This window comes from Raphanus sativus, chromosome 4 (assembly GCF_000801105.2).
Source record: "Raphanus sativus cultivar WK10039 chromosome 4, ASM80110v3, whole genome shotgun sequence".
In the NCBI taxonomy this organism is placed as follows: Eukaryota; Viridiplantae; Streptophyta; class Magnoliopsida; order Brassicales; family Brassicaceae; genus Raphanus; species Raphanus sativus.
The window spans coordinates 14,649,220-14,676,682 of NC_079514.1; the positions used below are offsets into that span (position 1 = coordinate 14,649,220).

Consider the following 27,463-nt stretch of genomic DNA (forward strand, 5'->3'; position numbering starts at 1 on the left):
TCTAGGACATTAATTTCGTGGTGCTTAAGCTGGTATGACTTAGTCATTCTTTTTCTTTTCTTTTTGGGTCTAATCTGTCAGGCATTCTTTTAGCTAGCTTTGTATGATCTTTCTTTGGACGTCTTAAATCATATTCTCTGGTCCGAGGATCTTGCCAAGACAAGGATGGTTAATACCATTCCATTTCTCTTTATACTTGTACCAGCTTATTTCTTTCTCCCCCTGATGTTGGATAGTCGGATTCATCATGTAATCCGTAAACCTGGCCTTAATCTGATCACCCATATTTTGGCTCAAGGTCTCTTATAAAATCGTGGGAGGAAGACATTCTCATATCCAACATATATTCCCAATCTTATCTCATCTTTTTATGAGGTTCCATCCTAGACTGCACATATTATTGTGGTGGTCTATACATAATCTCTTAGGATGGTCTATGTCTGGATCATGACCCTTTATCATTCTTAGATGGGAATATCTATGCTCACTTTATATGGCTTGATGCATATTTTTATTACATGTAAATCCATGTGTTCCCAAGCATTAGCTAGTGATCTTTGTATCACAAAGAATTCGGCCAAGTTCTATCATGGTCATAGACCATGTCACTCGGATTTTTAGTGTTGTTCATGGACCACGGGAGTGTCATTTCTCCCCCTCATGAACATGCTATAAATATTTTAGATGCTTGGAACATTATAGTCTATTGAGTTTCCCTTGTGTACATGTTACACAACGTGAGATTCTATGGGATAACTCTTTTGTGCCTTTTTCGATATCAATCTTTGCATCAATTTTAAAGACCTGGATGGCTAGTCCAGTCATGCCATAAAGTGTATAAATTTTTGTGGTCAACCTATCTGGTTACCTAGGCCTTTTGCCTTTATCATACTGATCTTTTAGCATAGTTTAGATCAGTTGGGAGTACAGTCTCGACCATTTTTATGCCTTGGGCGATTTTTACTTTCTTTATAATCTTAAGGAATTTATATTTCTTTTGCCCATTGGTTCAATGCGGAAACCATTTATTTTTAAATCTTTATAACTCAATGAGTCTTTTATTAGGTGTATATAATGCCTTGGCCGAGTGACTATACTCTTATTTATAAACTCATATATACTCTTATCCATATCATAGAGTTTTGATGTCGAGATTTTTTTTCAAGGCATCTGAAGTCTCATAATCCATCTGATCATTTTCTTTTTCATGAGTTTCATACTCTATTTGATCAGTATGGTCATGATCCATGTCATCTTCACCATCTCGGTAAGCCATGTTGGCTTCCGGATTTTTCTTCAAACTCTCTATGTAAAGCTCATACAAGTGCTTTGGAGTTTGGCAATTATTTGCCCAGTGATTACCCATACCACATTTGTGACACAAAAAAGATTTTATTTAAGGTTTAAAAGACACACTTCGACCTCGACCTCGACCACGGCTAAAGCCGGGTGTGGTACTGCGGCCTCGTCCTCGCCCATGTGTCGTAAATGTGTCACGACCTCGTCCATAACCTTTCCCACGGCTAGGGCCGGAATGGTTGTTGTGCTGGACGAGATTACTTTCTTTCTTAGGCTCCAAAGTCAGCCTAGAAATGTCGGGTAATGATTTTGTACCAGGAGGTCTCATCTCACTGTTTCTCATTAATAACTCATTATTGGTCTCAGCCAATAGTAAACAGGAGATCAAATCAGTATAGGTGGTGAAACCTCTTTCTCTATACTGCTGTTGCAGTAACATATTAGAGAAAGTCTTGTTCAGTTACTTCTTCACCACATTGTTTCAACATTGAAACTATCTTAAACATAACCGAGTTGTATTCATCCACAGACTTATAGTATTGAAATCTCAGGTTCTTCCACTCAAATTTTATCCTTTGGTAATAGCACCGTTTTATGGTGATCATATCTCCGCTGTAAGGCGGTCCAAAGTTCTAGTGGATTTTCTTTACTGGGGTACTGATTTCTTTAGACTCTCATTTAGATGGTGGCTAATAACTAATATTGCCATGTATCAATCTTTCTCGTTTGGCAATATCGCCTTATGTGATTCGTTCACCAAGTCCTTTTGACTTTAGGATAACCTCGGTATCCAGTGCCCATTTAAAATTATTATCTCTTTAGAGATTTAGGACAGCATAATCCAAGTTGATTTTCGACATCTCATATTATATATCACTTAATCTTTATAAGAAAATCAATCATATAAATCGTGTGATCAAGCAAACAATCGAAATGCTTTCCTAATAAACAAGTCACACGGCTTAGATATATGTCTAAAATATAAAGTTTTTCCTTTTATAGAACGTTTCTGAAAATATAATTTTTCTGAAAATAGAAAGTTTCCTTTTATAGTAAGTTTCTAAAAATAGAAAGTTTCCTTTTATAGTAAGTTTCTAAAAATAGAAAGTTTCCTTTTATAGTAAGTTTCAGAAAATAGAAAGTTTCCTTTTATAGTAAATTTCTAAGAATAGAAAGTTTCATTTTCTAGAAAATATAAAGTTTTTTTTTTTATAGTAAGTTTCTAGGGTTTATAAGAAATCGATCATAATTATGTTTTAGGAGATGATCAACTTCAAAGTTTAAAATCGATTTGATCATTCAGATCAATGATGTTTTCGAGATTCAGCAAGCCATTGAGGCTGTGATTTTAATTGATTAACAATCTCATATCGAACTTTAGGTTTAAGAGCTCCGATTTACTCATGGATGGGTTTGGACTTATTAATCTAAGTTGTTAGGGATTTTGCAAGATTTTAATTGTCATAATCTTTAACATCAAACCAAATTCGATTGTTTGTGTTCTCTTTTAGAGTTTCAGACAGTTTACCTTTGTTTAGAGAAGATCTGAAACCGGACCACCAAGAGAAAGAGAGATCGTAGATGGATTAGGGTTTTGACGGCGCAGCTTAAAACGGGAGGTGAGCGCGCGTCTGAACTCGGATTGATGTGACGTTTGCGGCACTGGATTCTTCTCGTCGAGAGCTTCAAATTGATAGGTTGATCGTCATCTGAGTCCTTACGGTTAGAGAGATATGACAGTTTGAAGTTGCAGCCGAAATTAGGGTTTTAGGTCACTTGACGGTGCGTCTTAGAATAGCGATTGAGAGCGCGTCCGACGTCAGATAGAGTCACGGCCGACGGCGTTGGATTCGTCTCGTCAAGAGCTTCAATTTGATATGTGGCTCGTCGTCTGGATCCTTACGGTTGAAGAGAACGAGCTGTTTGAAGTGGCGCCGTCAATTAGGGTTTTTGAGGTAGCTCGGGATTTCAGAGTTTCGTGCTGATAACGTGTTGTGAAAGTGTATTTTATTATTGAATCAAAGTGTTCCTTATATAGGAAATACATGGCGACATGGGCCTAAATACAATGGGCCATAAACGGGCCAAGATTACAAGTAAATATCTAATGGGCTGGACATCCATAAACATAATATTCATAACAGTTTCTTCATTCTTTTTCTTTATCATTGATTTTTCGTCTTCAATCTTGTTTTTTTGTTTTTTTTCTTTGTTCTCAGACATGAATCGAAGAATTAGAGATTTGTTCTTCTGCTACAGGTTTCGTCTGACAGTCCCTTCATAATATGTATCATCAATTTCATAAAAAATTACGTTTCTTCACACTTGGTATGCATTTACTTCTATAGATTCTTATAATTCTATATTCTTCTTGAGAACCGAATCTTTATCTCTTTTCAATTAATATAGTTGTATGCACTAATGTAGTTACATATTGGGTTTGGGCCGATTCTTTTGGATTCAGGTTAGTTCGAATCTATAATTAAAGTATCAGTAAAATATCTGTAATTTTGGTACATAATGGGTCTCGATCAGTTCGGGTATTTAAGACCAGAAAAACTCACAAATTCTAATATGAAATTTAAATACCTAACAGTCCAAATTTTTTCACGAGGAACCAAAAATATCCAAAGTTTTACTAAAATACCGAAAATATAATTTTAGAATTTTACTGAAACCCAAAAATATAACCAAAAATCCGAATCTGAAACTAAAATTTTTTATAGTACTGAAAACATATCTGAAATATCCAAATATATACAAAATATTTCAAGTACTTTGAGTACATGTACTCGAATAGAGACATGTGGGCTGCGGGTCCAAAAGTAAAACCCAATATGTAGTTGCCTTATCATGGACCGAACATGTATTTTTGTGTTGGTTTCGGTTCAGTTTTTGGATCCGGGTAAAATATCTATGCCTAAAAGAGAGTTACATAAGAGTAGAAGAATATGTATTAAAAAATCTCAAATAAACTAATTCGATATAATATAAATTTATAAAATAATAATATACAAAATTCCACAATAGTAATTCTTATCAAACTTTGTTTATAATCAAACGAAACCTGCACTTTCGAAGTGCAGATCAAAATCTAGTATTTATCTTAAAAAAGAAACTAGTGGTGCTCAACTCATTGAAAATTCGTTATAAATTTGGGAAATTAATGTTGATTATCGTTATATATGATTTCTACTATTTCTGGTCAGTACTGGTCCTGACATAAAAGAAAATACACAAGCAAATTATTTTTAAAATAGTCACTTTTATAAATTTTGTAGATACATTTTTTCAAAAAAGGTTCATTTATGCAAATATTTGTTTGTGGGTTGGAAGCGGGTCTTGTAATGCTTCCTCTCAGGATCGGTGTTGCTTCTGGTAGTTGTAGACGCATTAAATAATAAAAAATGTAGGTTTAGATAAGTCAATTAGATAAGTATATGTTTTGGTTTTACATTTCCCATGTTTTATATTTATTTATAGCATATACTCAGTGCCGTCCCAAACATATAAAAGGCTTAAAGCCTCATAAAATAATGTGGCCCTTATAACTATTCTAAACTTACCAACTAAAAAATGTTTATAAAAATGACTGCTTTCTTGTTCGAACCAGAAACAAAAAGGCAAAGCTTACCCTAGTTTTAACCATTTATACTACATACAGTGATTAAAAAGATATACAAATTTGGTTTTTATAAGATGTGGCCTGAAGCTCATGCTTCACCAGCCTTAAAAGAGGAACGGGCCTGCATATACTTCCTTTCTTCTGTTTCATATTAAGTGTCACTTTAGAATTATATATACAGACTAAAAAATCATTTAATTTTGCATATTTTCTATATAAAAGCATCATTACTAATATACATATTCACATTTCAACCAATAGAAATATAAACTGAAAAATAAAATTAATAAATTATACATTGAAATGCTAAAATGATATTTATTTTGCAACAATTTTTTTTATACAGCGATGCTTGATATGAATTAACAGAGGGAATATATTTTTATTTCGTAAAAAGCATAGATCACATGTTGTTAACTCTTTGTGTAAAAGTAAATAGTAAATTAGCATTGTATATTTACCTAATTTTTGAAAACAAAGTGACTTGAGGAAGGTGTAATGTAACTCAGAAGATATGCCATCCCATTGACAGAAAATGGTAGAACCTAATATGCAAATTAAGGAGAAGTAAATGTTCGTTTGATGTTATGATTAATCATATCTTAAGACGACCTTAGGCTCGTTGTATGTATCGCTCGTGACAGCTACTTTGTCCCTTATATTTTTTCGTGGCCATGTACATATGTCATATGTGCATGTCATACGGTCATTCTATCATATTTGGAAAGAAATACAAAAGAAACTTCACACATCACCAGCTGTAGAAACATGGGCTAGGAACATAAACAAATGATCTGAAGTTAAGCAACAATTGTTTGAACAAATGTATTTTCATAAATAATCCACGTTATATTACTTTGTTTTTTTTCTATAATGAATGGTTGGTTACATGATTTGACTTATCCGGTTTTCACGAGGAGTGAAACAAAAGTGATAGTCATGTGCTTAATCATGATTAGCAAATTACTTTCTCTCCAATTATTGAACCTGGTTCAAGCTAAAAACACTCGGGGGACTGCTTGCCTAACAACAATTGTCGGTAGCTTGAAACCCAATGTTGAACTTTTTACTATGCTCGTATAAAATCAAGGCAATTTTTAAAAGTTTGGTCTATATGACATTATAAAGTAAAATTTATTTTACTTGAGGTTAGTTTATGTACTTATAGAAATACATTAAGAATCAAAAGAATATGTATTTTGAAACAGAAAAAAACTTAGAAAAACACTACATCTCAATTTAAGACAACTATATAAACTTATAGAAGCACATTATGTTGCGTTATGTCATTACACCTATTTCTTTTGTAATCACAATTATACAGACTTAAAGCTAAATTCTAAATAAATTTGTCTAAGCTCAGAGCATGGCAACTTGGTAAATATACATGGTTTTAGTTGCTGACTTGCTGTGCAGAGACAGGATCATCATCTGCGTTCATGCGCATGCAATCAGTCTTAGCCGTTAAGCTTAATACTATCAACGGTGCAGATGAATCTAGCAAAGTTATAAACAAACACCTCAAAAGAAGAGGAATAGTAAAAGGCTGTCATTGGAAATCTTGAATGTAGTTGAACGGTTAGTGGTCATTAGACAGATTACACAACTTAAGCGCTTTTATTTTGGTAATTAGTTACTTTACCATATTAAAGTTTGAAGATTAGAGGTTAAGTAATACTACTACAGTTTTTAAAACAAAGACAATCATATGAAACACTCTGGTCCTTGTATTCCAGCTTCACAGTCAAAGCATAGTCGGACCAACAGCAAGAAACACACACAATTGTCAGGAAAAAACATGGGTTGTAATGTTGTATATTATTTATTTTTTCTTACATCTTTTTGAAGAACAATAAATAAAATTAAGAACTGGAGACTCTGCAAATACTGCAGAAGGACATGAGCAAACGAATTTTCGCAGCTTTTGAAGTAAGCTAGTTTTCTTACCACTTTTATTGATGAGTAAAGTATGTAGGAGGTTATTTTTTTCTCAAGTAAAAATGTTTTGACCACATTGGAAATTGTGATTATGGTTCTTAACTTTCTAGATTAGAATAATATAAACATGATTTCTCCAAAAATCATGGTGTTAGTGACTAGGCTCCCGACAGCAAATCATAGGAGATATCGTTAACCACAACGCAGAATAGGAAAAGATACGATTGATAATATATTAAAAATAATGTGCATGCTTTTATGCAATAGGTGTCAATTATTCTCGAATTTGAAGACCATACCTTGCTGGTTAGAACTGAAGACTGTTTTTCGAATCTAGTACTAGTATTATTTATATCTTGATAATATGCTGCAGATGACAGTAACAATATTTTACTCTAAACATACATATTTTCAAATAGATGGAGCACTGATTAAAATTTATTTTAATATTTTATAATCAAATGAGATAACCATTTTTATTCATTTAAAATTTTAAAATAGATATTAAGAAGACTTTTAAGATTTTCTTAGCTTTAAAATAAAAATATATGTATATATATTTATAGCTAAAACTAAAAGATATTAAAAATATTATGAATTATTTTTATTATTTAATATAGTTAAATTGGATATTATGTTATCACCCTTAATGAAAATAGTATATTACAAAAGTGGTACAAATTGTAATTCTTTTTAATAGGATATATATATGGTTTATTAGAAACTAGCATATACTAATAATTATAATTTATGGGTATGACATATGGCTAGTGAATGTTCAGAGTAGAAAATAAATAAATAGGAACTAAAATAAGAGGCAAAAAGATCATAACTAAAATTGAAAAAATGGTAAAGAGTAAAAGTTTAAGAACATTTACTATTCAAATTGGAATATTACACATGAATGTTTTAATATTAGTAAACGAAAATATAATATAAACATATATGTAATAATTTAATACTACTAAATTATAGTGTATAAGTTTTGGCTATGATATTGTCTTTAGCAAATTTTAATTATTTTTTTTCAAAAAACAAAAAAAATATTACACATGAATTCACATAAAGATGAAGGCTAGGCAATTTATTTTTTGTTCAAACAATGATTTTTTTCTTATCTTGGAAAAGTAACAGAGAGATTGAAGATGCATTCCACTTTCAAGCATCAGAGAAAATATTACAATTTGTTTTTTTTTTTGTTGTTGGAAAACGGATTGTGTTTCTTGACCGATACTTGTGACATAAAGAACCTTAATAGCATTATTGCTCCCAACCGAAATAAAATAAAGTTTATTGATTGAACATTTCTTGTTTTAGAGAGAGATAAAGTAGAGATGGCCCAAAAAGATACCAAAGGAAGAAAGTTGCAGAAGAAGAGTCACACGATTCCAAAATTCTACTAACCATCAAAACCGCCTGCAAGTTTCTCCCCATGTGCGCTCTCTCTCTCTCCAAACTTATTATGTGTAGCTCGTGATTTTCTTTGGAAAGTTTGCAGCTTCTTCTAGGTTTTCTAAACCTTTAAAACAAAATTCAAATACTAGTACATCACTAGAAACCATCACACGAAAGAAAAGAATCCTACCTTTTTTTGTTGCTTTGGTGGTAGAATCGAACTTTTGTAACATTATTTAAGCATTGGTAAAAGTTCGTCAAATTGTGAATATAAAATTTAGGAGATGAACAATAACATTAATGCAGTAGTTGAACGTACGTGTTAAAAACTTAAAACAGATGAGCGAGCAAACAAATGTAATTAACAAAACATTAAATGATTATTTAATAGATACAATAACTACCAAATTTAAACTAGCCAACCTTCATTATATACAACAAAAAACATCCCCAAAACCTTCACAATACTCAACATCCTTTCTTGTGCATGTTTGTATAGTCGAAAATATAAAATAATACTTCCTCACTTTTATAATAAGTCTCTTTTATAATAAGTGTCAATTAGATATATTTTACGTAGATTAAAATTGATAAAATATACTAATATAACCTAATTAAATATATAATTATTTGAATGAAAATAATTTAAATAATATCTATTGGTTAGTTAAAAAGTAAGAAATAGATTATACATGACAATTGCATTTGAAATGTATACAAGAAAAAGATAAAAATGACACTTATAGAAAACAGAAACAGTATTTTTTTAAAAACAAGAAAATAAATAAACTAGGAAGAGTGAAAGAAAGTTTAAAGCAGTAAATAAGGTTAAAGCAGTAAATGAAGGGGTCAAAACATTCTATAAATGCCACTCCAACTATCAACCTTCTTCTTCACACTCCTATCAAAGCAACCACCTCTCTCTCTCCTTCACATTCCACCTTCTCAAACAGAATGTTCATGTAAACATCTCTCTCTCAGTCATTACATTCTAACTGTTTTTCTTACTTGTTGATAGTAATGTCGTGCGTACTAATTCTGCTTTATATCTTTTTTCAAATACAGGGGAAAAATGAGTCTTTTGGGGATCTTCCTGTTGGGTCTTGCTGCGATGGCGTGCTCTGTTCATGGATACGAAGCTGGGTGGGTCAGTGCTCATGCCACTTTCTACGGTGGAAGCGATGCTTCTGGAACAATGGGTATGCTTCAACAACTCTCTTAAAAGAACACATTCATATGTTTTATTGAAAGGGTCAATGGCTCACCGTTTCTTGTCTCTAGGTGGCGCTTGTGGGTACGGGAATCTTTATAGCCAAGGGTACGGAGCCAACACGGCGGCGTTAAGCACCGCACTGTTCAACAACGGCCTTAGCTGCGGCGCGTGTTTCGAGATCAAGTGCCAGAGCGACGGCGCGTGGTGTTTACCCGGTGCTATTGTGGTCACAGCGACCAACTTCTGTCCTCCCAACAACGCACTGCCTAATAACGCAGGTGGTTGGTGTAACCCTCCGCTTCACCACTTTGATCTCTCTCAGCCTATCTTCCAACGCATTGCTCATTACAAAGCTGGTGTTGTCCCTGTTTCTTACCGAAGGTAACACACACACACTTCTGTAAACTGTTGTAAAGTTTATTTCTTTTCTTTTTATCAAAATAAAGTTTATTTCTTTATGTACAATTTTTCTTAAACTTTGTGTCAATTTTATTTGTAGGGTTCCGTGTAAGAGAAGGGGAGGTATAAGATTCACCATCAACGGCCACTCTTACTTCAACCTTGTCTTGGTTACTAATGTCGGCGGAGCCGGAGATGTTCGCTCTGTGGCGGTTAAAGGTTCAAGAACAAAGTGGCAGCCAATGTCTAGGAACTGGGGTCAAAACTGGCAAAGCAACAATCTGCTCAATGGTCAAGCGTTGTCCTTTAAGGTTACTGCTAGTGATGGTCAAACTGTCGTCTCCAACAACGTTGCTCCGGCTAGCTGGTCCTTTGGACAAACCTTCTCCGGCCGTCAGTTCCGTTAAAATTGTGTCAGAAGTTCGGTTTTATGTAGTTTAGAGTTTGTGTAGTGTCAAGGACAGAGGAGAGAGAATTGGAGAGAAAGAGGGTTTAAGGCTCTGTTAGGGTTTTAATTGGAGTCATTAAGCTTCTTCTTTCAACACTTGAGGGTAAAATGGTGAAAAGGGCTTATTTTACAAGGTCTCTTTTTAGTCATTTTAAGAACTAGGGTTATAGTAAGCGAGTATTTAGCGAAGGGGCCTCTATGTAATGGTTTCCTTTGTTTTTATCAGCTTTTTTTTACCTTCTGTCTTTTAGTTTGAAAAGCAGAAGTGGGTAGGGGCAGAGGAGGAACTTCACCACCCGCCATGTGTGTGTTTCTTTTTCTTTTGTGTTTTGTTTTGTCGTTTGCGAAGTTGTGATGTAAGGGCTGCTCTTGTGGGCTTTCATAAGTGTTATGTTACCATTGTTAGCAAGTATGAACTTTATGTTGTTCATGTGATATCATTTTCTTATCGTTAATCGCTTTCCTGTTAAAGAACTTTAATTCTTGAATTTAAACTCTATAAAGATCGGTGAATACATCAAATACCGTTCCAAAGGAAAATAATGAAATCACTAGCCCATGTGATTGTAAACATTCTCAACAACAAAACTACATAGAAATTCAAGTATCCCACTTATAAATAAACTGAGTGATCACGTACTTGTTATCAACTTTATTTGTTGTTAATAATATAAGAAACTAAAAGCCTGATAGAATTACATACTGTCCTTTATTTGAGGTAAAATATTTTTTGATAGCTGAAGAATTTTCATAATGATGTCAAAATGTCATTTTCTATAGACTATGAGGACTGTGGTTAGTCAAGCTCTGTATGAATTTGCTTGTGGAGTATAATTGCTTATACTTTTAAGCGACAAGAAGATAAGTCGTGCGTTGTAGGAAGTGGATCTAGCATGTAAAATTTGCAAAGCACCAAATAGTTTACCAGGATGTAACTGATTTGGACATCTGTATGTTTATTTTTTTTCCTATAAATTGGTTACTTACATAAATTATTTACTTATAACATAAAATTAAAGTTGAATTTTTGTTTGTATTTCTCTTAATCATTTGTCCATGTTATAAAATGCATTAAAGAAAACTAACATCCGTTACTACTTACTAGTTTTCACACTTTTACCCTGTTTCTTCAAATGTGGATATATATTCTGGAGAAAATGTAGCTAGAGTTTATCCCCCAAACGATTTGTATTCGTCAGGATACGTATAGTATATTACAAAAGTGAGAATGGCGACTAGCAAAAATAATAAAAACTTTTCAGTCAAAAAAAAATATAATAGAAACTTGAAATATAAGAAACATGGCCGATTTTAAGGGTTTTAAGGAAAACTTAATGACGTTATCTTGATTCATAAATTTTATAGAGTTAATAGTAATACAGATATTTATATATATTTCAAATGTGAATTTTTATTTATAAATTTATTTTACATTCTAAATTCTAAGGCAACAGAAAGCCTGAAATCATGATTTTGTATTTTTTGAAAATGTAAACACGTAGTATAAAACGTTCACTAATATTTTCATGTACTGTTGTGATAAACGTGTCTTGTTTTTTTTTTTGGGTCAAAATAAACGTGTCTTGTTATGAATGAAAAGACGGTGGAGGAAGCTGCAAGGCTGTAATCCATACTCGAATCCACAAAGCTAAAGAGAATTTCATAACTTCTGCTTTGTCTCTTTTATCTATCTGTCGTTTCATTTCCATGCTTTTTCTCGGTCTGTTGCATTTACTTCATGACAATATAGCTGTATTGTTATAGAGAAGAAGAGAGACAAGAGAATCTGCACTTCTCCTCCATTTTGTCATAGTTCTTATCTTCGGAGACTTCTTAGGTGTTAGCATTTAATTCTTTTGGCCAATCTTATTTTCATCATTATACCATCAGTAGTACTAGTTTTCTAGTTATTTGTGTTGAGGATTAACAATGCTACTAATCAACTCTTATTGGCTGCCTTCATCACATTATCAAATGGTATATATGTTACCTTTTTGTATAATGTTAACTTTCACACAATAATTTATTCTTCGTTTGGAGTCTTTGAACGTAGAATTAGATATAGACTATACCAAAGTAAACTGATTCAAGTCAAACTAAAAGCGGAATTCAAATTCAATGATGTACGTGTATATGATGCCAAACCTAAGTACATGATACATCAAAATTAAATTACACCAAAAAAGAAGAAGAAAAGTACATAAAATGCATTATGTTATGGCTAAATAAAATCGAGTTGAAAAGAACAAAACAAATTGTCAGAAAATTCAATCACTCTCGTGTCCCTGTTTTTGAGCTCTCTGTTTAGAGTTTGGAAACAAACAGGAAAGTAAACTTGATGGACACGTCGCTGTTATCGAGTCCCGTGTACAACAAAAACGCGTCTACGGTTTTGTAATGTACCCATCAACGGCGTCGAGATTGCGACATCATTAATACGTGTCGAACACCAGAGAGTCTGTCAGAACTAAACCGATCCTACACCGTCCGATCTCTGCTTCGTATTTCAGGCCGCACGTTGTAAGAACAAGAGTTACGAAATAGGGTACAGAACAAAACAAAGTGGTCGGGTGTTATATCAACAATGTCATCATAGTAAGAATGGACCAGACCCATTATGCTAACGTTTTAACCATACAGTTGGAAAAAATAAGGTCCATTAAGAGCCCAAGTCATACAAATGGGATTACTTTTTTATTGAGGACTTTGTTGCGCATTCTGCAACATGTCCGGCTGTAGATTCTGCTGATTGGCCTGCATATTCCCATAATCTCCTTGTTGTTGTTCTGGTTGCTGAGACTGCGATTGAGACTGCTGTGTTTGCATTATTCCGCTGCTGTTAAACACTGCAAGAAACGGCAAGGGAAGATCGGTATAGAACGAAAGAAAGAACAAGCATGGAGTCTTGCTTTAGCTCTTCTACCTGCATTGTTGACGAATAGCGCATCCACCATATGAGGTGGAAGTGCAGTGGTGATCTCTCTTTGGTCTGGAGGCAGTCTTATTCCTTGAAAACACAATTGTATGGAAAGGAAACTTAGCAAAACCAAAACAGGGGATTCAATACAAGTTAAAAAGAAAAAAAAAAAAAAACTGAATCTCCCTTATTACCTTCACCATCATTTACAGCAGCACGTAACATTCTCTCCTTCCCCTTAATCTTTGCAGCTTGAGCTTTCTCCATAGGAGTAGGAGGCATAGAAGGACCTCCTCGGTCGGGGGCAAGTCCATAAGCTTTACGAGCATCAGCCAACACTTTCACTGCATCTTCACAAGCTTCTGCAATCTTACCAATCCTCTCCTAGTAAAAACGAAACAATCTTCAGTAAAAACTCCTACACCAGAGATATACGCAATACACAAACTCATACTCATACACCTTTAGGGTTTCGATTTGCGTAGGTATAGGCAAACTCTGAACCTCGTGAAGCAACTGATCTATCTTGACTTTGTTATCAGTTTCCATCTCGGGGAGTAGCTTGGTAGCCAACATAACCGGTAAAACTGAACAAATCACAGTTTCATCAGTTTCTAGAGACAAATAAAAGCATCCATTAAACACACACACGCAAGAAAGAGAAAGAGGATCATCATACGTACTTGCAGCGTTCTCGGCGTTAACGTTCTTAGGAAACACATCGAAGTCCTTGGAAACTTGTTTTACTTCTTCCACAAGGATAAAGAGATCAAGATTTATCATCTTGTATTTCCCTAGAATGTCCTTCCTGCATGCAACACACAATCTTGTTTCTTGACTGCCAAGAAAAGAAAGATAAAAAAAGGAAACCAATTAATGAGTGGGAGTCTTGAGGATGGATGGGACCATTTGGGAGTAGTTTTGGTGTGGGTATAAGCGTCGAAGTCTTCGAGGAGTCGAGATATGGCCTTCTGTAAGCTCTGTGCTTGTATCTTCATGTAGTCTAGCGTCAGCTCCTCAGCTACTGGTGGAGGCTGTGTCGCCCTCTCCATTGCTACACAGAGAGAAGAAAAGAGAGAGAGAGACTCGAGAATGACTGGTGGGTGACTGAATCGATGGGGTGATGTGTTCGTCGTGATTGTTCCCCGAGCGAGAAGTTCGTTGGGGGAACTGAGAGCTCTTTCTATTAACAAGCTTTTTAAAAGATGGGCTCATAATTTCTATCCAAACTTTTGGGCTTTGCCAAAGTTATTTCAACAAAACTTGGGTTTTTTTTTAAATCTACTGATTCTTTCCTTTTAACACCATACTAAATCTTTACCCGCCCAACCGGGCGGGTATTTATTTTATGTTTTTAGTTTTTTTTTTTATTTATAAATGATATATTTGTAATATTTAAACATAAATTTAGATTGAAAATTAACATTTGTAGTTATAATAAAAATTAAAAGTTTTAAAAAACATTTTGATATAAATTTATAATTCCTAATGAAAATAATATAGAGATGGGTCATAATTTTTTCCAATTCCAAAATCTTAGCATTATTAATAACAAATAAAATAATTTATAAATAAATAAAATATATAAATATATTTGAAATTAAAATAAATTTGTTAAAAAAAAATCTTACGCCATTGTTTGTTTATTTCTATAGTTTGACCCGTGGCCGTATAAATATTTGCTTTCACTTCAATTTTTTTCTTTGTTCTAATGATAATATCTATATATATATGTGTAAATTAATATGTATTACATAATTGTTAGTATAACATTTTAAAACAAATTTTTTATTTATTACTTTAAATAATTATATTATGTGATTTTAATCGTCTATTATATCATAGTGTATCATATAAAAATCTAATATTTATAACTAATTGGAATTATATTATAAAAGTGTTATACTAACAATTTATAAATACAATATTTTATATTTTATTTATATGATATATAAATTTATTTTGATGTGTGATTTTTATTTTATTATTTTTATTAATAAATATTGAAAAATATTTAATGTTAACAAAAAATTTATAAGGAAATCTATTTTGGTTAAGATTCATTTTATTAAAGAAATCTATTATTTAAATTAAGAAAAGACATTAAATACTTAAATCTATCATTTAAATAAGGAAAAGACAAAATTTTCTAATATCTTTGTTACCAAACAAAAATTTTTTTTTTTTAAAGACTCCTATCCCTATTACCAAACAAAAGCTTAAAGTAGAAGAGTACTTCTACTTTAATAAGATAGACTAGATTTTGACCCGCACGCCCGTGCGGGTATATTTTTTTATAAAATATGTTGCTATTTATTTTCCATGTCAATATATTAGTTGGACAAAAAACTCGAATCCAAAAAATTTGAACCGATCCCGATCCAAAAAAAAATATCAAACCTGAACCAAAATTGATTAACTATCCAAATTATTCAAAATTTTGGTATTTAGAGAATTGAAACCGAATCTGATCTAAATCGAAGTATTTCGGATACCCGAATGTATTCGAAATAGATTTATTTACTTATATATATATATTTAATTTATTTAAATACATCCAAAATATATATGGTACTTTTAAGTTGGTTTAAATAATTGATAATATATATAAATAGTCATATGTAAATATCTAAAATCGTTAAAGTATACTCAAAAGACCAAAAATATTTAAAATAATTATTGATTTTCTATCCAAATATTTAAATCAAATAAATTTATATTTTAAGTTTAGGTATTATGGCATATGTTATTCAAATTTATACGTAATATATTATTTTTTATATATTTGAGAAATTTAAAGTATATAATGAGTTTTAAAAACAATTTAAATAGGTTATCCGAACACGAACGAACCCGCAAAGATCCGAATAGAATTCGAACCAAAATTAGAAATATCCGAATGAGACTGAAATCTTTGACCCCGGGAACCCGAAACCTAAACAGACCCGAACAGAACCCGAATAGGTATCCGAGCGTCCACCCCTAATTCAGGATCTATTTTTTCCTTTAAAAACAGAGTAAACATATAATTAATTTTATTTTATACGTACTATCATATAAATAATCACATATATTATATTTTAAAATTTAATGTCAAATTTAAAAAAATCATAATTTAAGTTGGTACTAGATCATGACCCGCTCGACCGAGCGGGAGTAAATTTTTTTTTATCTTTGTTTTTACTAAATGTTATACATGATCGCAATATGTATTAATATAAAATTTTGATAAATAACAATGTGTACTAATGTGTTTAAATAAGCAATGTGTTTAATTACTAAATTTGATTTTTAAATTTTATGATAACGTAAAGTAATTTTTTCTATATTATTTTAAATATATAGTGCTATATATTTTGTATTTTCAACATTTATCATATAAAACTTACATTGGGATATTATTTATATGAAAATATGTATAACATAATATATTTATATATTATATAAACATATGCACACCCGCACGAGTTTTATTTTTAAAATGTATTCTATATTATTTAGTTTTATTTAGTATCGAGTTTGTATATTCAATTTTGTGTTTAAAGAACAATATCAAAGCTGTCTTTCGTATGTAAAAATAACATTTTGCAATCGTGAGTTGTGTCTTTTTATTGTAACACAAAATTTTATATAAAACTTATGTTTTTTTGTACATTACGAAATTTAATTTTTTAAAATAATTATTACGTAATTTCAAAATGAATTTGATCTCTGATGTTTAATATATTTTGTGTGTAATGGTTCAAAGCATTTTTGATATATATTATATTTCAGTTTGGTTTGTTTTTAGTATTACTGTATAAATATAATACTATACAATATTACTATATTCTATACAATATATGAAGCTATGTGTTATTTGTTTTAGAAAGTAGATTAGGCCCAACATAGTTATAAGAATAGTCATATCTTTATGTATGTGTCTATGACTTATCTACCTAATGTTATTCGTACTAATAAAATTAATATGGCCAATGAAAGTATACTGATCAATTTAAAATGAATTGTATATGGTAATTATAGAACGATTAATATTTTTAGTATTCTTAGTATATATCTTATTTAAATCGACATGTAATAAATGTAAAAATCATATATGGAATATGGACAAAAAGAAGAACTGTATTTAGGAAATACATCAATGCAAAGTTAGAGTATGATACGTATTATATATAAAGAATGAGACATTTAATTTAAATATATGAGGTCCATCTTTAAAAATTAACCTAGAAGAAGTTGTAATATTCTTGTTTTAATAAGATAGATATGAAATTTGACTTTTTATTGTATTTTCTTATATATATTGAAGCAAACCCGATTTGTATTTCGATTTTAATAATATATATATATATATATATCTTTCATTTTATTAGATTTATAATATCTTATTGACCAGTTAGTATTAATATAGATTCTAGGAATATGTTAGGAATATATATAGGAATTGTTAGATGTGGCGAGATTTTGTAGACTGTTTGAAATATTCCATTTTTGTAAATCAAATTTTTAGAAATATGTTGTCCACAAAATATTACGTGAAGTTAAGTTTAGGTAGTAAATAATCAAATGATTTTGGTATAAATGTATTAAATATTTTCTGGTTAATTAATTATTTTTAACTCAGTGACATGAGATTGTAATTCTTTAGCAAAAATCAGGGTTAAATACTAATTGTACTTCAGTTTTAATAGATTAGAAGATTATTTCCACAAAAATATATTTGCTCCTTGAAAACTACTACCCAAAACCGATGAACTTGCATATGCGAGAAAGAAACTTCATGTTCTTGCATTCTTTTTGTTGGTTCTAAACATGTTAAGATTGTATTATAACTATCGTTTTAAAAAGATATTATAGAAAGATATAAGTAGTGGAATAACAGAAATACAAACTACAACGGTAAAATACAAAACTTATGCAAATTAGACAAGGACATCTATATAGTTTGAAGCAAAGCTCCATGCACTCATGGCATACTCCGATGCAGCTTGTGCAAGGTGCCCCAATACACGACGGCCTATGTCCGGCTATGTTGTTTACCTCGGTGACAGTCTAATCTCATGGTCGTCAAAGCATCAACAAACAGAATCATCGAGGTCCAGCAGAGTACTGGGGAATAGCAAATGCAGTTGTTGAGATTTGCTTCTTGTGTAACCCATCATTGCTTGTGCTACACTGTCTCTTAAGTACATCAATGTTGGTGTTTTGTGATAACATATAAGCACGGTGTATTTATCTACAAATCAAGTGAAGCATCAAAGTACTAAGAATTTTGAAACTGATCTACACTTGGTCAGGGAAAAATGGCAATGAAACAAGTTAAGGTTCTTCATGTTTCCTCATCTCTACAATATGCTGATATATTCACTAAGAGAATGTGCTAATATTCTTGCTTGATTTATTCTACTCGTATATATTTCTATTGCATTTATTCTCTTCAGTTTTGGAGTATTTCTTAACTGTAGCTCAAATTGGATCCTCCTATGTACGTTGTAAATCAAGAGAGGATACAAAAACTTTCAGCAACTACTGGAGGCAGCCTCCTCTACTCAATACACGAAGCTCACGAGCACCTGATTGCTCCTATTATCCCAAGATAACCTCCAGTGAGACAAACAAGACGTCAGCTCCAAGCCAAGTGAAACAAAAGTCCGCCACAACCAATAGACCCTCCAGCATAACGAAAAGAAACTCACACCACAAAAGAGGCAATGCTCTCAAGACAGAGAGCTATATATACATGTAAAATGTATTTTTATGTTTTTAACTGAAATAATAAACATCGTTTTGTTTTGTTTTACAAAGAATGAATGAATGAATAAAACAAAAAAGGACACAAAAGCTACAGTTTTGTAGGAAGGGAAGGAGAGAGATTTATCTCATCATCTCTGGCCGTCATGGCGTTACTTTGACAGCCTCCAGAGACACACTAAACATATCTGCCGGAAACACAAAAAAAAAATGGGAAACCTCTCTGTCTTTTTTCATCAAAAATCCCAGATTCTCATCCGATGGAGAAAAATTATGTATAGAAATAATAATCACGTATTTGTAGCAATCTACCAGCAGCATTCACACCACTGGTTCTGCTTCTTCTTGGAACCAACTTAAGAACTCTGCAGGACCTTTTTTCTTTCTTCTCGCTGTATCTGAAAAAAAAACATCTTCAAGATGTTGTATCATCATCATTCATCAAATCTCTCTATCTCTCAGTTCGGTTGCTGCATCTGTAAGAATGTAAAACCATGTCAAAGGGAAAGACCCATCTTGAATCACTGCAATAGTGTTTGAAGAAACAGAAGACTATCTTTTGTTTTTTTTTTGTTTTTACCTGGGAAAACAAGTATTCGTCTAACATGGAGATAGAGCAAGGTAAGGAGCTGCTGTTAGAAGAACCAAACCTTGCCTGGTTTGTAATGTTGTTGTAAGCAGAAGCTCCAGGTGGCGGTGCTTCAAAGAATCCATTCATGTGATACTCCCTCTGGTTCATTGGAAAGTTAAAAACCGGAGGAAGAGGAAGAGGAAGAGGCAACGTTTGGTGATGATTCAGATCATTCTGCAGACTGGGAATGTATGGGATAATGTTATTATCAGTGAACTGCTGCTGCGGTTTCAAATGTCCGTTGGTTAACTCATCAAGTAAGCTCGTTTCTTGACCCGAAATCGTAATCTCTGGAGACTTCCCTGTTCCAAAGTATCCTGGATAGCTTCCAAATGAAGAACTCGCAGAGCACTCCACTTCCCTTTAGATATGATTAAGATATTTGGTTAAGATATGATTCAGAGTTAGAAAGAAAGATGTGAGAGTTTTTTTTTCACTAACCTCTGTGGCATTGAATTGTGCTCCTCAGTGACAACGTTGGTGGTGTTGTTATTAAGAATCCATGGCATAGATTGAAGCTGTTGTTCTAAAGGAATCTGAATCCCATCTTGCAGCTGAAAGTTTCATAAGTCAGGAATTAAGATTCAGATTGTTTACAAGAATGTGAGATCAAGAAAGAAGAATTAATGTTGAGCAAATTACCAAGCTGGTTGACCAATCTTTAACAAAGTTTGCGTTTTCGATTTGCATTGCGTGTTGCTGCTGCTGTCCAAAATGTTCCTATAAATAGAGAAAAGTTTTCTTGAGTTTTCCTTTTCTGCAAATGAAGTGAGGTTGAGGAGGTATTTTTAAAATAAAAGGATTACTTTATGCGCACGCAATTGATCAAGGGATTGCCTGATCGAGATTTCGAGCTGGCCCAAGTCTTCAACATTGTTTATCTTATCTGGTTCGGTCCAAAAACTGCACAACATGATACAAACAAGTATGAAAAAACAAAGTAGGAAGAGATCAAGAAGAAACATCAAGTTCAGAAAGATCCTTTATACCGTAATCTTCCATGTATTTCAGAAATTCTATCTTGCAGAATCCTTGCTTGAGTACTCAAGTCCTGAAACAATTGCAGTTTTAGAAAACTTCTAGGCTTTGACAAATCTCATAAACTGTAAAAAAGAAAGTCTTATAATAAATGAATACCTCTGTTGTCGGATTACTGGAAACCATAGAAGGAAAAAGAAGCAAACAAAACAAAGTTAAAATTCATGAATAGTAAATGAAGTTAATGATTTTTGTTAACAAGTGTTTCACCTTGAGGATATAAAGTCTCTTATATTTACATGGTGATCCAACTTTTGGAAAGTTTTCTTCAAGGTCTGAGCTTTCAAAAGACAAAACATTTGAATCAGGGACCAAAAACAAGAAAGCTTCTGGAGGATGGGAACCAAACCAAATCAAACAGAAATAAAAAAAACTTGTATTGATAGTGTGAAACAACTTACTTCAAGAGCCTCGATCTTCCTGTATTCAAAAACCAAACAAGTGAGAAACAAAGCGGAAAGAAACATATAGATAGGAATCTATAAAAAAAAAAGGAATCAGCCAAACCTTTTTGCTCTTTCATCCGGTGTTACTTGAGAAAACTTTGCAATCACCTCTTCAACGCCACTGGAGGAAGGAGAAAAACCCACAGCAAATCAGACCACAAAACACAAACCCAATAGAGAGATATGTTGTAGAAAACAAACCGAATTTACCTTCGAGAAGCGCAACATAAGGAAGGTTTACCAGCAGGAGAGAACATAAGAAGAACAAGATCAACGTCGCAGAGAACAGAGAGCTCGCTAGCCTTTTTCAAGATTCCATTTTTCCTTTTAGCAAACGTTGCTTGCCGCCCTGCTGAGTTCTCTATCTTCTTTATCTTCAGTTTCACCCTTCCCATCCTGTGTGGTTCAAACAAATCAATCACCTTTTTAAATTCCAATTCATTTCAATCCAACACGACAGATCACATATAACTTGATTGCGATTTCTATCACAGAACAACCGGATCATGATTCCCCAATTACATCACATTTGAATAAAAAATGCCATCTTTACAGACGTTTTGGAAAACCCTAATCGTTAATATGAGGAAAGGGGGAAAGTTACCTAAAGAGGCAAATTGAAAGGCCAAGCGGATACAAACCATGAGAGGAGATGTTTAAGAAGGGACACCTCTAAAGAGGAAGAATGGGAAAAAAGCAGAGGTAGAAAGAGAGACAGAGATGAAGACGAATGCTGTTTACATGAGACTCCGTAATTTACGCTCTTCTGATCGACCTCCTTGAGAATAGGGATCCATCCTCCCCATTCGACCTACATGATGTTCATGTTGATGTTGATGATGAGATGAGAGCAACATAAAATAAATCAATTTAAAAAATAAAAAAAATAAGAACTCAAAAAACGACGACGTTTCGATGTTATACGAAACCCGACGTCGTTTCAACGTTATCTAACAGTTATTACCATTTTACCCTTACTCCATCGTTTATCCACTCGGCTTGAACTTAAAAAATTGGATCTTTTCCGCTGATGATGTTTGCACGGTGCTGTCTTCTTCCGCCGCCGTTTATCTCCGCCGTGAGAGCTAAATGTTTCGCCGGCGAAACTTCAGACACCGGCCTTCTCTTCCGAGAAAAGCTCATCTACCTCCAGGACCTAAACGTCGACCCTCACAAAGCCCTCAGAGTAAACCCCTCTCTCCGCGCCGCTCCCATCTCCTCCGTCGTCTCCGTCGAAACCCTCCTCTCTTCCACCGGTCTCTCGCGACCCGCCGTCGGCCGCATCCTCGACATGTTCCCCGATCTGCTAACCTCCGACCCCGAATCCGACATCTCCCCGGTGCTCCGCTTCTTGTCCGACGAGATCCACCTCTCCGACCAAGACATCCCCAAGTCAATATCCCGCTGCCCTCGCCTCCTCATCTCCTCCGTCGACTTCCAGCTCCGTCCCGCGCTGGCCTTCCTCAGATCCCTGGGGTTCGTGGGCCGCGACACGGTCACGTGTAGGAACACGGTGCTGCTCGTGTCGAGCGTGGAGAGGACCCTGATCCCTAAAATCGAGTTCCTTGAGGAAGGGTTAGGGTTTACGAGAGACGAGGTGGCGAAGATGGTGGTGAGGTCTCCGGCGCTGCTGACGTACAGCGTGGAGAACAATTTGGCTCCGAAAGTCGAGTTCTTTATGGAGGAGATACGTGGGGATGTTGGGGAGCTGAAGAGGTTTCCTCAGTACTTTTCGTTTAGCTTGGAGAGGAAGATTAAGCCGAGGCATAGGTTGCTTAAGGAGCACGGGATCTTGATGCCCTTGTCGGAGATGTTGAAGGTTAGTGATGGTCAGTTTAACCTTTGGCTTGTGGAACTTCGTCTTCGGTCTGTTGAAAGGAGAATGTAAAAGGTTTTCGTTCTTTGTGTGTGTGGGTATTGAGCTTGTTTTGTGAGGTGAACTGCAAAAGCTTTTGACTTTGAGACACTTCACTTGAGCTTGTTTAGGGTTTAGGGAAATGTTTTGTAAGATCATGGAAGTATGTATTTGAGAACTCACAGTTATGAGGAAAGTTTAGTTGCAGTTGTCTACGGATATTGGAATCTGTACAAGCTCGAGTGCACAACTCTATTATTAAGCTTTTTTTACTGATATTTTTTGAGAGATGAATTGCAAAAGTATTTGACTTGAGACATTCCAGGACAGTTCACTTGAGCTTGTATAGAGTTTTGTTTGAAGGATAGATTGGAGAAGTGTTTTGTTAGATCATGGAAGTATGTATCTGCGGAAAAGTTACGAAGCAAGAAAGTTTCGTTGAAGTAGTTTGACTACGGATGTCGTGTGAACCTCTAGTTTATGAAGTAAAGTTGCTTAACATGAGGTGGTGTTACATGCTTGTTTCAAAAGATTAGGCTTGGGGGAATGTTCTGTTAGATGATGTAATGTGTAACTAAGAACACAGATAAGAAAAGCTGCTTTGAAAGTGTGTGCTTTGAGGTTGTCTTAAAAGTTAATTTTTTGGGCACCAAGTTTTATCACAAAGTTTGCTTCGCATGTATTTGTCCATGTTTTTGTATCAAAGATTGAATTGATGAAAAAAAAAGCAAATTGAAAATCATCTATCTATGAGAAAGAAAAAAACAATTAAAAAGCTGGAAATGTCTTCGTCTGAGTCAGACTCGTAAGAATCACTAGAGTTGCCATCAAGGTCTAATTTTACAGACCACTCCTCTTTCACTTTAAAGAGGCAGCTCGTATCTGTATTGAGGACACGTGGAGTTAATCGACAACCACTTCTTTAAACACCGGAAGTGATATTTGTGCTTACACGGTAATTCAGATGCCATCTCACCGACCGACCATTCATCTAAACATATGGAACACTCTCCTTCGTTCTCCGATATCACTACTAATGTGGCAATGTCTCCACCGCCCGTCTCGAGGCCGGCCTCCTCCCATGTACAGTGCATGTAAATGTTGATGCTAGCACAATTATGTTGCCCGATACTCTAGCGTCCTTCTTGTCAATGTCTGCACATAGATAATTAATGATGAGACTGGTAAGGTTCTTGGTGTTGACGTCTGCACATTACTCTACAATCTTGACATTGGAACCGTTCTTGGTGTCGACGTCTGTACATTCCTCGTCAGTCATGACGCTAGTGCGGTCCTTGGTGTCAATGTCTGTACATTCCTCGTCATTCCTGATGCTTGTGTCGTACTTGGTGTTGATTTCTGCACATTCCTTGTCAGTATCGAGGCTGGTGCGGTCCTTGGTGTGATTGATGCTGGTGTGGACGTTTGTACATCACCAGCCAATCTCGACGCTGGAACGGTCCTTGGTGTCGATGTCTGCACATCACTAGCCAATCTCCACACTGGTGCGGTCCTTGGAGTCGACTTATGCACATTCGTGGTTAATCTCGACACTGGTGCGGTCCTTGGAGTCCATGTCTGCTCACTAGGAGTCAATCGTGAGGCTAGTGCGGTCCTTGGTGTCGACGTCTGCACATTGCTCGTTAGTGTTGATACATGTTCAAGACTAATACCACCAGGCCCAAGCAACATGAAACCCAAAAAACAATCCAATACCGAACCAAGATCGGTTTACACAAACCAGAAGAAAACCGACCTGCTTCATCGAGTCGACGCGTCGGAGAGACCGGACACGTGTAATGATCAGCACCTTCCGTACGCCGCGCATCGTTTCCGTCTCAACCCGATCCGTCGGAGCTCAGGAAACCGACAAGCTTCCGACGAAACCAACATTTTTCTTCTTTGCTTCATCTTCGTTTCAGAGAGCCTCATCGATCCAAATTTAGTGTTATTCAAATATGAAATTTAAAAATTCATTTTAAATACAATGTTATTGAACTTGATATTTCGTAAAATATTCTGAAATTAACTATTATTGAAAATATTTTAAGATGTGGAGTTTTGAAGTTTTCATGTGATTTTAGCGTATTTGATTGGAGTTTCTTAGTTAAAAAATTAAAACTCGAATCTCATGGTTTTATGTGATATTCTAGAGTACTTTAACAAAAATCACATAAATCTTTACAACTTATTGAAATCATCTAAAACTCTTTTAAAAATCAAATCACATCAAATGTTAAATTGAATACATCCCCCTAGATGTTTTTGCTTAATAATTTTATACAAATTCGTAAATAGATATTTATCAGTTCAAAAACTACTAGAATAATTATATATTAACAAATCTAACCTAATTATTTAGTAAAAAATAAATACTTAAACGATCTAAAAGCGAAAAAGTTACTTCCCAAAATAATAGTATAAATATTTATGAATTTTTGCAAGTTTTTTCAGAAATTTTACAATGAATAAATTTGATCTGTTCTAAGGAATTTGTATTAAAAGATATATGATTAATTTTGTCTTATGTGATATATATATATATATATATTATAATAGAGTGGTTTTGATATTATTAAACCAAATATAGTATAAAAAATATTTATAATATTTTAATATTACTAAAGCAAATATAATATAAATTTAACTATGATATTATTATGAAATTTTTTTAATTATTCTATAAGTAATGATAAATTATCCATAAAATAAGTAAAATTATTTATTATGATTAAAAATTGAATGACAAATAAGCAAATTCATTTTTCAAATAATCAATGTACCAAAATAGGTGTTTTGCCCGCATTTAAGGACTTAGTAATTTTACAAAAAGATGTACATAATATACTATCAATTCAAAAGCTATTAGACTAAATAATTTTCATGTTTTTAAAATATTTATAATTAATTAAATATTAGTATTTAATAAAGAATATATTTTATTACGTAAATGAAACTTGGAAACATTCATATATACATAAAACTATTTACATGGGTTTATATTTATTTTTAAAATATTATGATGTATAATACTTTTGGATAACATAATATATAAAAAAAATTGGTAATAATGATAAATTATCAACTAAATCATTAAAATTATTTATTAAGAGAATGAATAAATACAATGATGAATTATCAGCTAAATCATTAAAACTATTTATTAAGATAATGATAAATTTTCAGATAAATCATTAAAATTATCTATTTAGATTAATAATTGAGCATATATTATGATTAAACTGATATCATGACAAATCAGCAAATTAACTTCTTAAACAATAGTATAATTACCATAACTACCGATTTCTAGAATCATCTTTAAGAATATTATCAGTAGATTCATAGAAAATTTAAGAACAAAACTTAGGTTCACCCCCTAAAGTGAATCTCTACATTCACCCACCAATAGTAATTAGTTAATTGAATTTGATATCTCTTAAAAAAGGAAACCAATTAATAAGAATTTAATGAAATAAAATTATGTTTTTAGATAAATAAAAAATAGTAGAAATTATCAAAAAAATATAACTTTTTAATATTAATAAATCCGTCAGAAAATACTAAACCTTAAACTCTAAATACTAAACCCTAAACTTTAAATTCTAAATACTAAACCCTTGGGAAAAGCCTGAACCCTTGGACAAATCCTATACTCTAAACCCTTAAATTTAAACCAGACCTTAAATTATAAACCAGACCTTAAATTATAAACTAAATCCTAATTTCTAAACCCTAAATCATAACCCCTGATAATAAACCCTAAATCCTAATTCCAAAATGGTTTATGGTTTAGGATTAAGGGTTTATGATTTAATATTTTCAAAGAGTTTAGGGTTTAGGGGTTCGTGTTTAGAATTTAGGGTTTAATATTATGGTTTATGACTACGGGTTTAGGGTTTAAGATTAACGATTTAGGGTATAGGATTTGCCAAAGGGTTCAGGCTTTCCCCAAGGGTTTAGGGTTTAATATTTAGAATATAAAGTTTAGGGTTTAGTATTTAGGGTTTAGTATTTTCTGACGGATTTATCAATATTAAAAAGTTATATTTTTTTATAATTGCTACTATTTTTTGTTTATCTAAAAACATAATTTTATTTCATTAAATTTTTATTACTTGGTTTCCTTTTTTAAAAGATATCAAATTTCAAGTAACTAATTTCTATTGGTGGGTAAATGTAGAGGTTCATCTTAAGGGGTGAAGCTAAGTTTTGTTCAAAATTTAATTGGTTTGCAATATTTCTTAGAACATACAATTTTTAAAAAAAAATATTTTGAAAACCAGACAATAATCAATTGAAAGACTTTACGTACAAATAAAACCAGAAATCAATAAATTAGAACTTAGATTTATCCCAAAAGTTGTTCAATATATATGCGTTATATCCTCAATATTTAATATTCATTATAGTCCAAAACTTTCCTAATAATCCAAATAATTCCTAAGTACTTCTAAAATCAACCACAATAAATAGATGATTTTTAGGTACACTATATAAACCACGAA

At 33.1% G+C, this 27,463-nt stretch overlaps 4 protein-coding genes across 4 annotated transcripts; 2 read left to right on the forward strand and 2 right to left on the reverse strand.

Moving 5' to 3' along the window:
* The first annotated feature begins 9,069 nt into the window (after positions 1-9,069).
* On the forward strand, positions 9,070-10,752 carry LOC108852137 (expansin-A15-like). The gene is made up of 4 exons (XM_057006785.1): positions 9,070-9,219; positions 9,323-9,456; positions 9,539-9,851; positions 9,970-10,752. The coding sequence occupies exons 1-4, from the start codon at positions 9,098-9,100 to the stop codon at positions 10,274-10,276; spliced, it is 876 nt and encodes a 291-aa protein (XP_056862765.1). The 5' UTR covers positions 9,070-9,097; the 3' UTR covers positions 10,277-10,752.
* A 2,157-nt stretch (positions 10,753-12,909) lies between these two features.
* LOC108850373 (mediator of RNA polymerase II transcription subunit 8) lies at positions 12,910-14,325 on the reverse strand. Its single transcript, XM_018623916.2, has 6 exons — positions 14,141-14,325; positions 13,918-14,042; positions 13,697-13,821; positions 13,429-13,618; positions 13,241-13,324; positions 12,910-13,163 (listed from the first exon to the last, which is right to left on the reverse strand). The coding sequence occupies exons 1-6, from the start codon at positions 14,284-14,286 to the stop codon at positions 13,012-13,014; spliced, it is 822 nt and encodes a 273-aa protein (XP_018479418.2). The 5' UTR covers positions 14,287-14,325; the 3' UTR covers positions 12,910-13,011.
* Positions 14,326-18,971: 4,646 nt separating this feature from the next.
* On the reverse strand, positions 18,972-22,183 carry LOC108852142 (agamous-like MADS-box protein AGL30). The gene is made up of 13 exons (XM_018625644.2): positions 22,065-22,183; positions 21,817-21,911; positions 21,311-21,496; positions 21,162-21,221; positions 21,056-21,074; positions 20,865-20,929; positions 20,754-20,769; positions 20,606-20,667; positions 20,423-20,519; positions 20,259-20,336; positions 20,058-20,170; positions 19,566-19,977; positions 18,972-19,461 (listed from the first exon to the last, which is right to left on the reverse strand). The coding sequence occupies exons 1-13, from the start codon at positions 22,065-22,067 to the stop codon at positions 19,444-19,446; spliced, it is 1,224 nt and encodes a 407-aa protein (XP_018481146.2). The 5' UTR covers positions 22,068-22,183; the 3' UTR covers positions 18,972-19,443.
* On the forward strand, positions 22,090-23,249 carry LOC108852136 (transcription termination factor MTEF1, chloroplastic). The gene has a single exon (XM_018625639.2). It carries the CDS (start codon positions 22,131-22,133, stop codon positions 22,986-22,988), a length of 858 nt encoding a protein of 285 aa, XP_018481141.1. The 5' UTR covers positions 22,090-22,130; the 3' UTR covers positions 22,989-23,249.
* Positions 23,250-27,463: the final 4,214 nt, after the last annotated feature.

Excerpts from the sequence above, each read along its gene's own strand:
- LOC108852137 (XM_057006785.1), top strand. The coding sequence starts at position 9,098 with ATGAAGGGGTCAAAACATTCTATAAATGCCACTCCAACTATCAACCTT. Across the intron at positions 9,220-9,322 it reads TTCTCAAACAGAATGTTCAT|GGGAAAAATGAGTCTTTTGG; the intron begins GTAAACATCTCT and ends TTTCAAATACAG. Across the intron at positions 9,852-9,969 it reads GTCCCTGTTTCTTACCGAAG|GGTTCCGTGTAAGAGAAGGG; the intron begins GTAACACACACA and ends TTTTATTTGTAG.
- LOC108850373 (XM_018623916.2), bottom strand. The coding sequence starts at position 14,286 with ATGGAGAGGGCGACACAGCCTCCACCAGTAGCTGAGGAGCTGACGCTA. Across the intron at positions 13,325-13,428 it reads TGCTGTAAATGATGGTGAAG|GAATAAGACTGCCTCCAGAC; the intron begins GTAATAAGGGAG and ends TGTGTTTTCAAG. Across the intron at positions 13,164-13,240 it reads GCTATTCGTCAACAATGCAG|TGTTTAACAGCAGCGGAATA; the intron begins GTAGAAGAGCTA and ends CGTTTCTTGCAG.
- LOC108852142 (XM_018625644.2), bottom strand. Across the intron at positions 21,497-21,816 it reads CAGCATTCGTCTTCATCTCT|GATGGGAAGGGTGAAACTGA; the intron begins GTCTCTCTTTCT and ends TGAACCACACAG. Across the intron at positions 20,337-20,422 it reads ATCAATTGCGTGCGCATAAA|GAACATTTTGGACAGCAGCA; the intron begins GTAATCCTTTTA and ends CTCTATTTATAG.
- LOC108852136 (XM_018625639.2), top strand. The coding sequence starts at position 22,131 with ATGATGTTTGCACGGTGCTGTCTTCTTCCGCCGCCGTTTATCTCCGCC.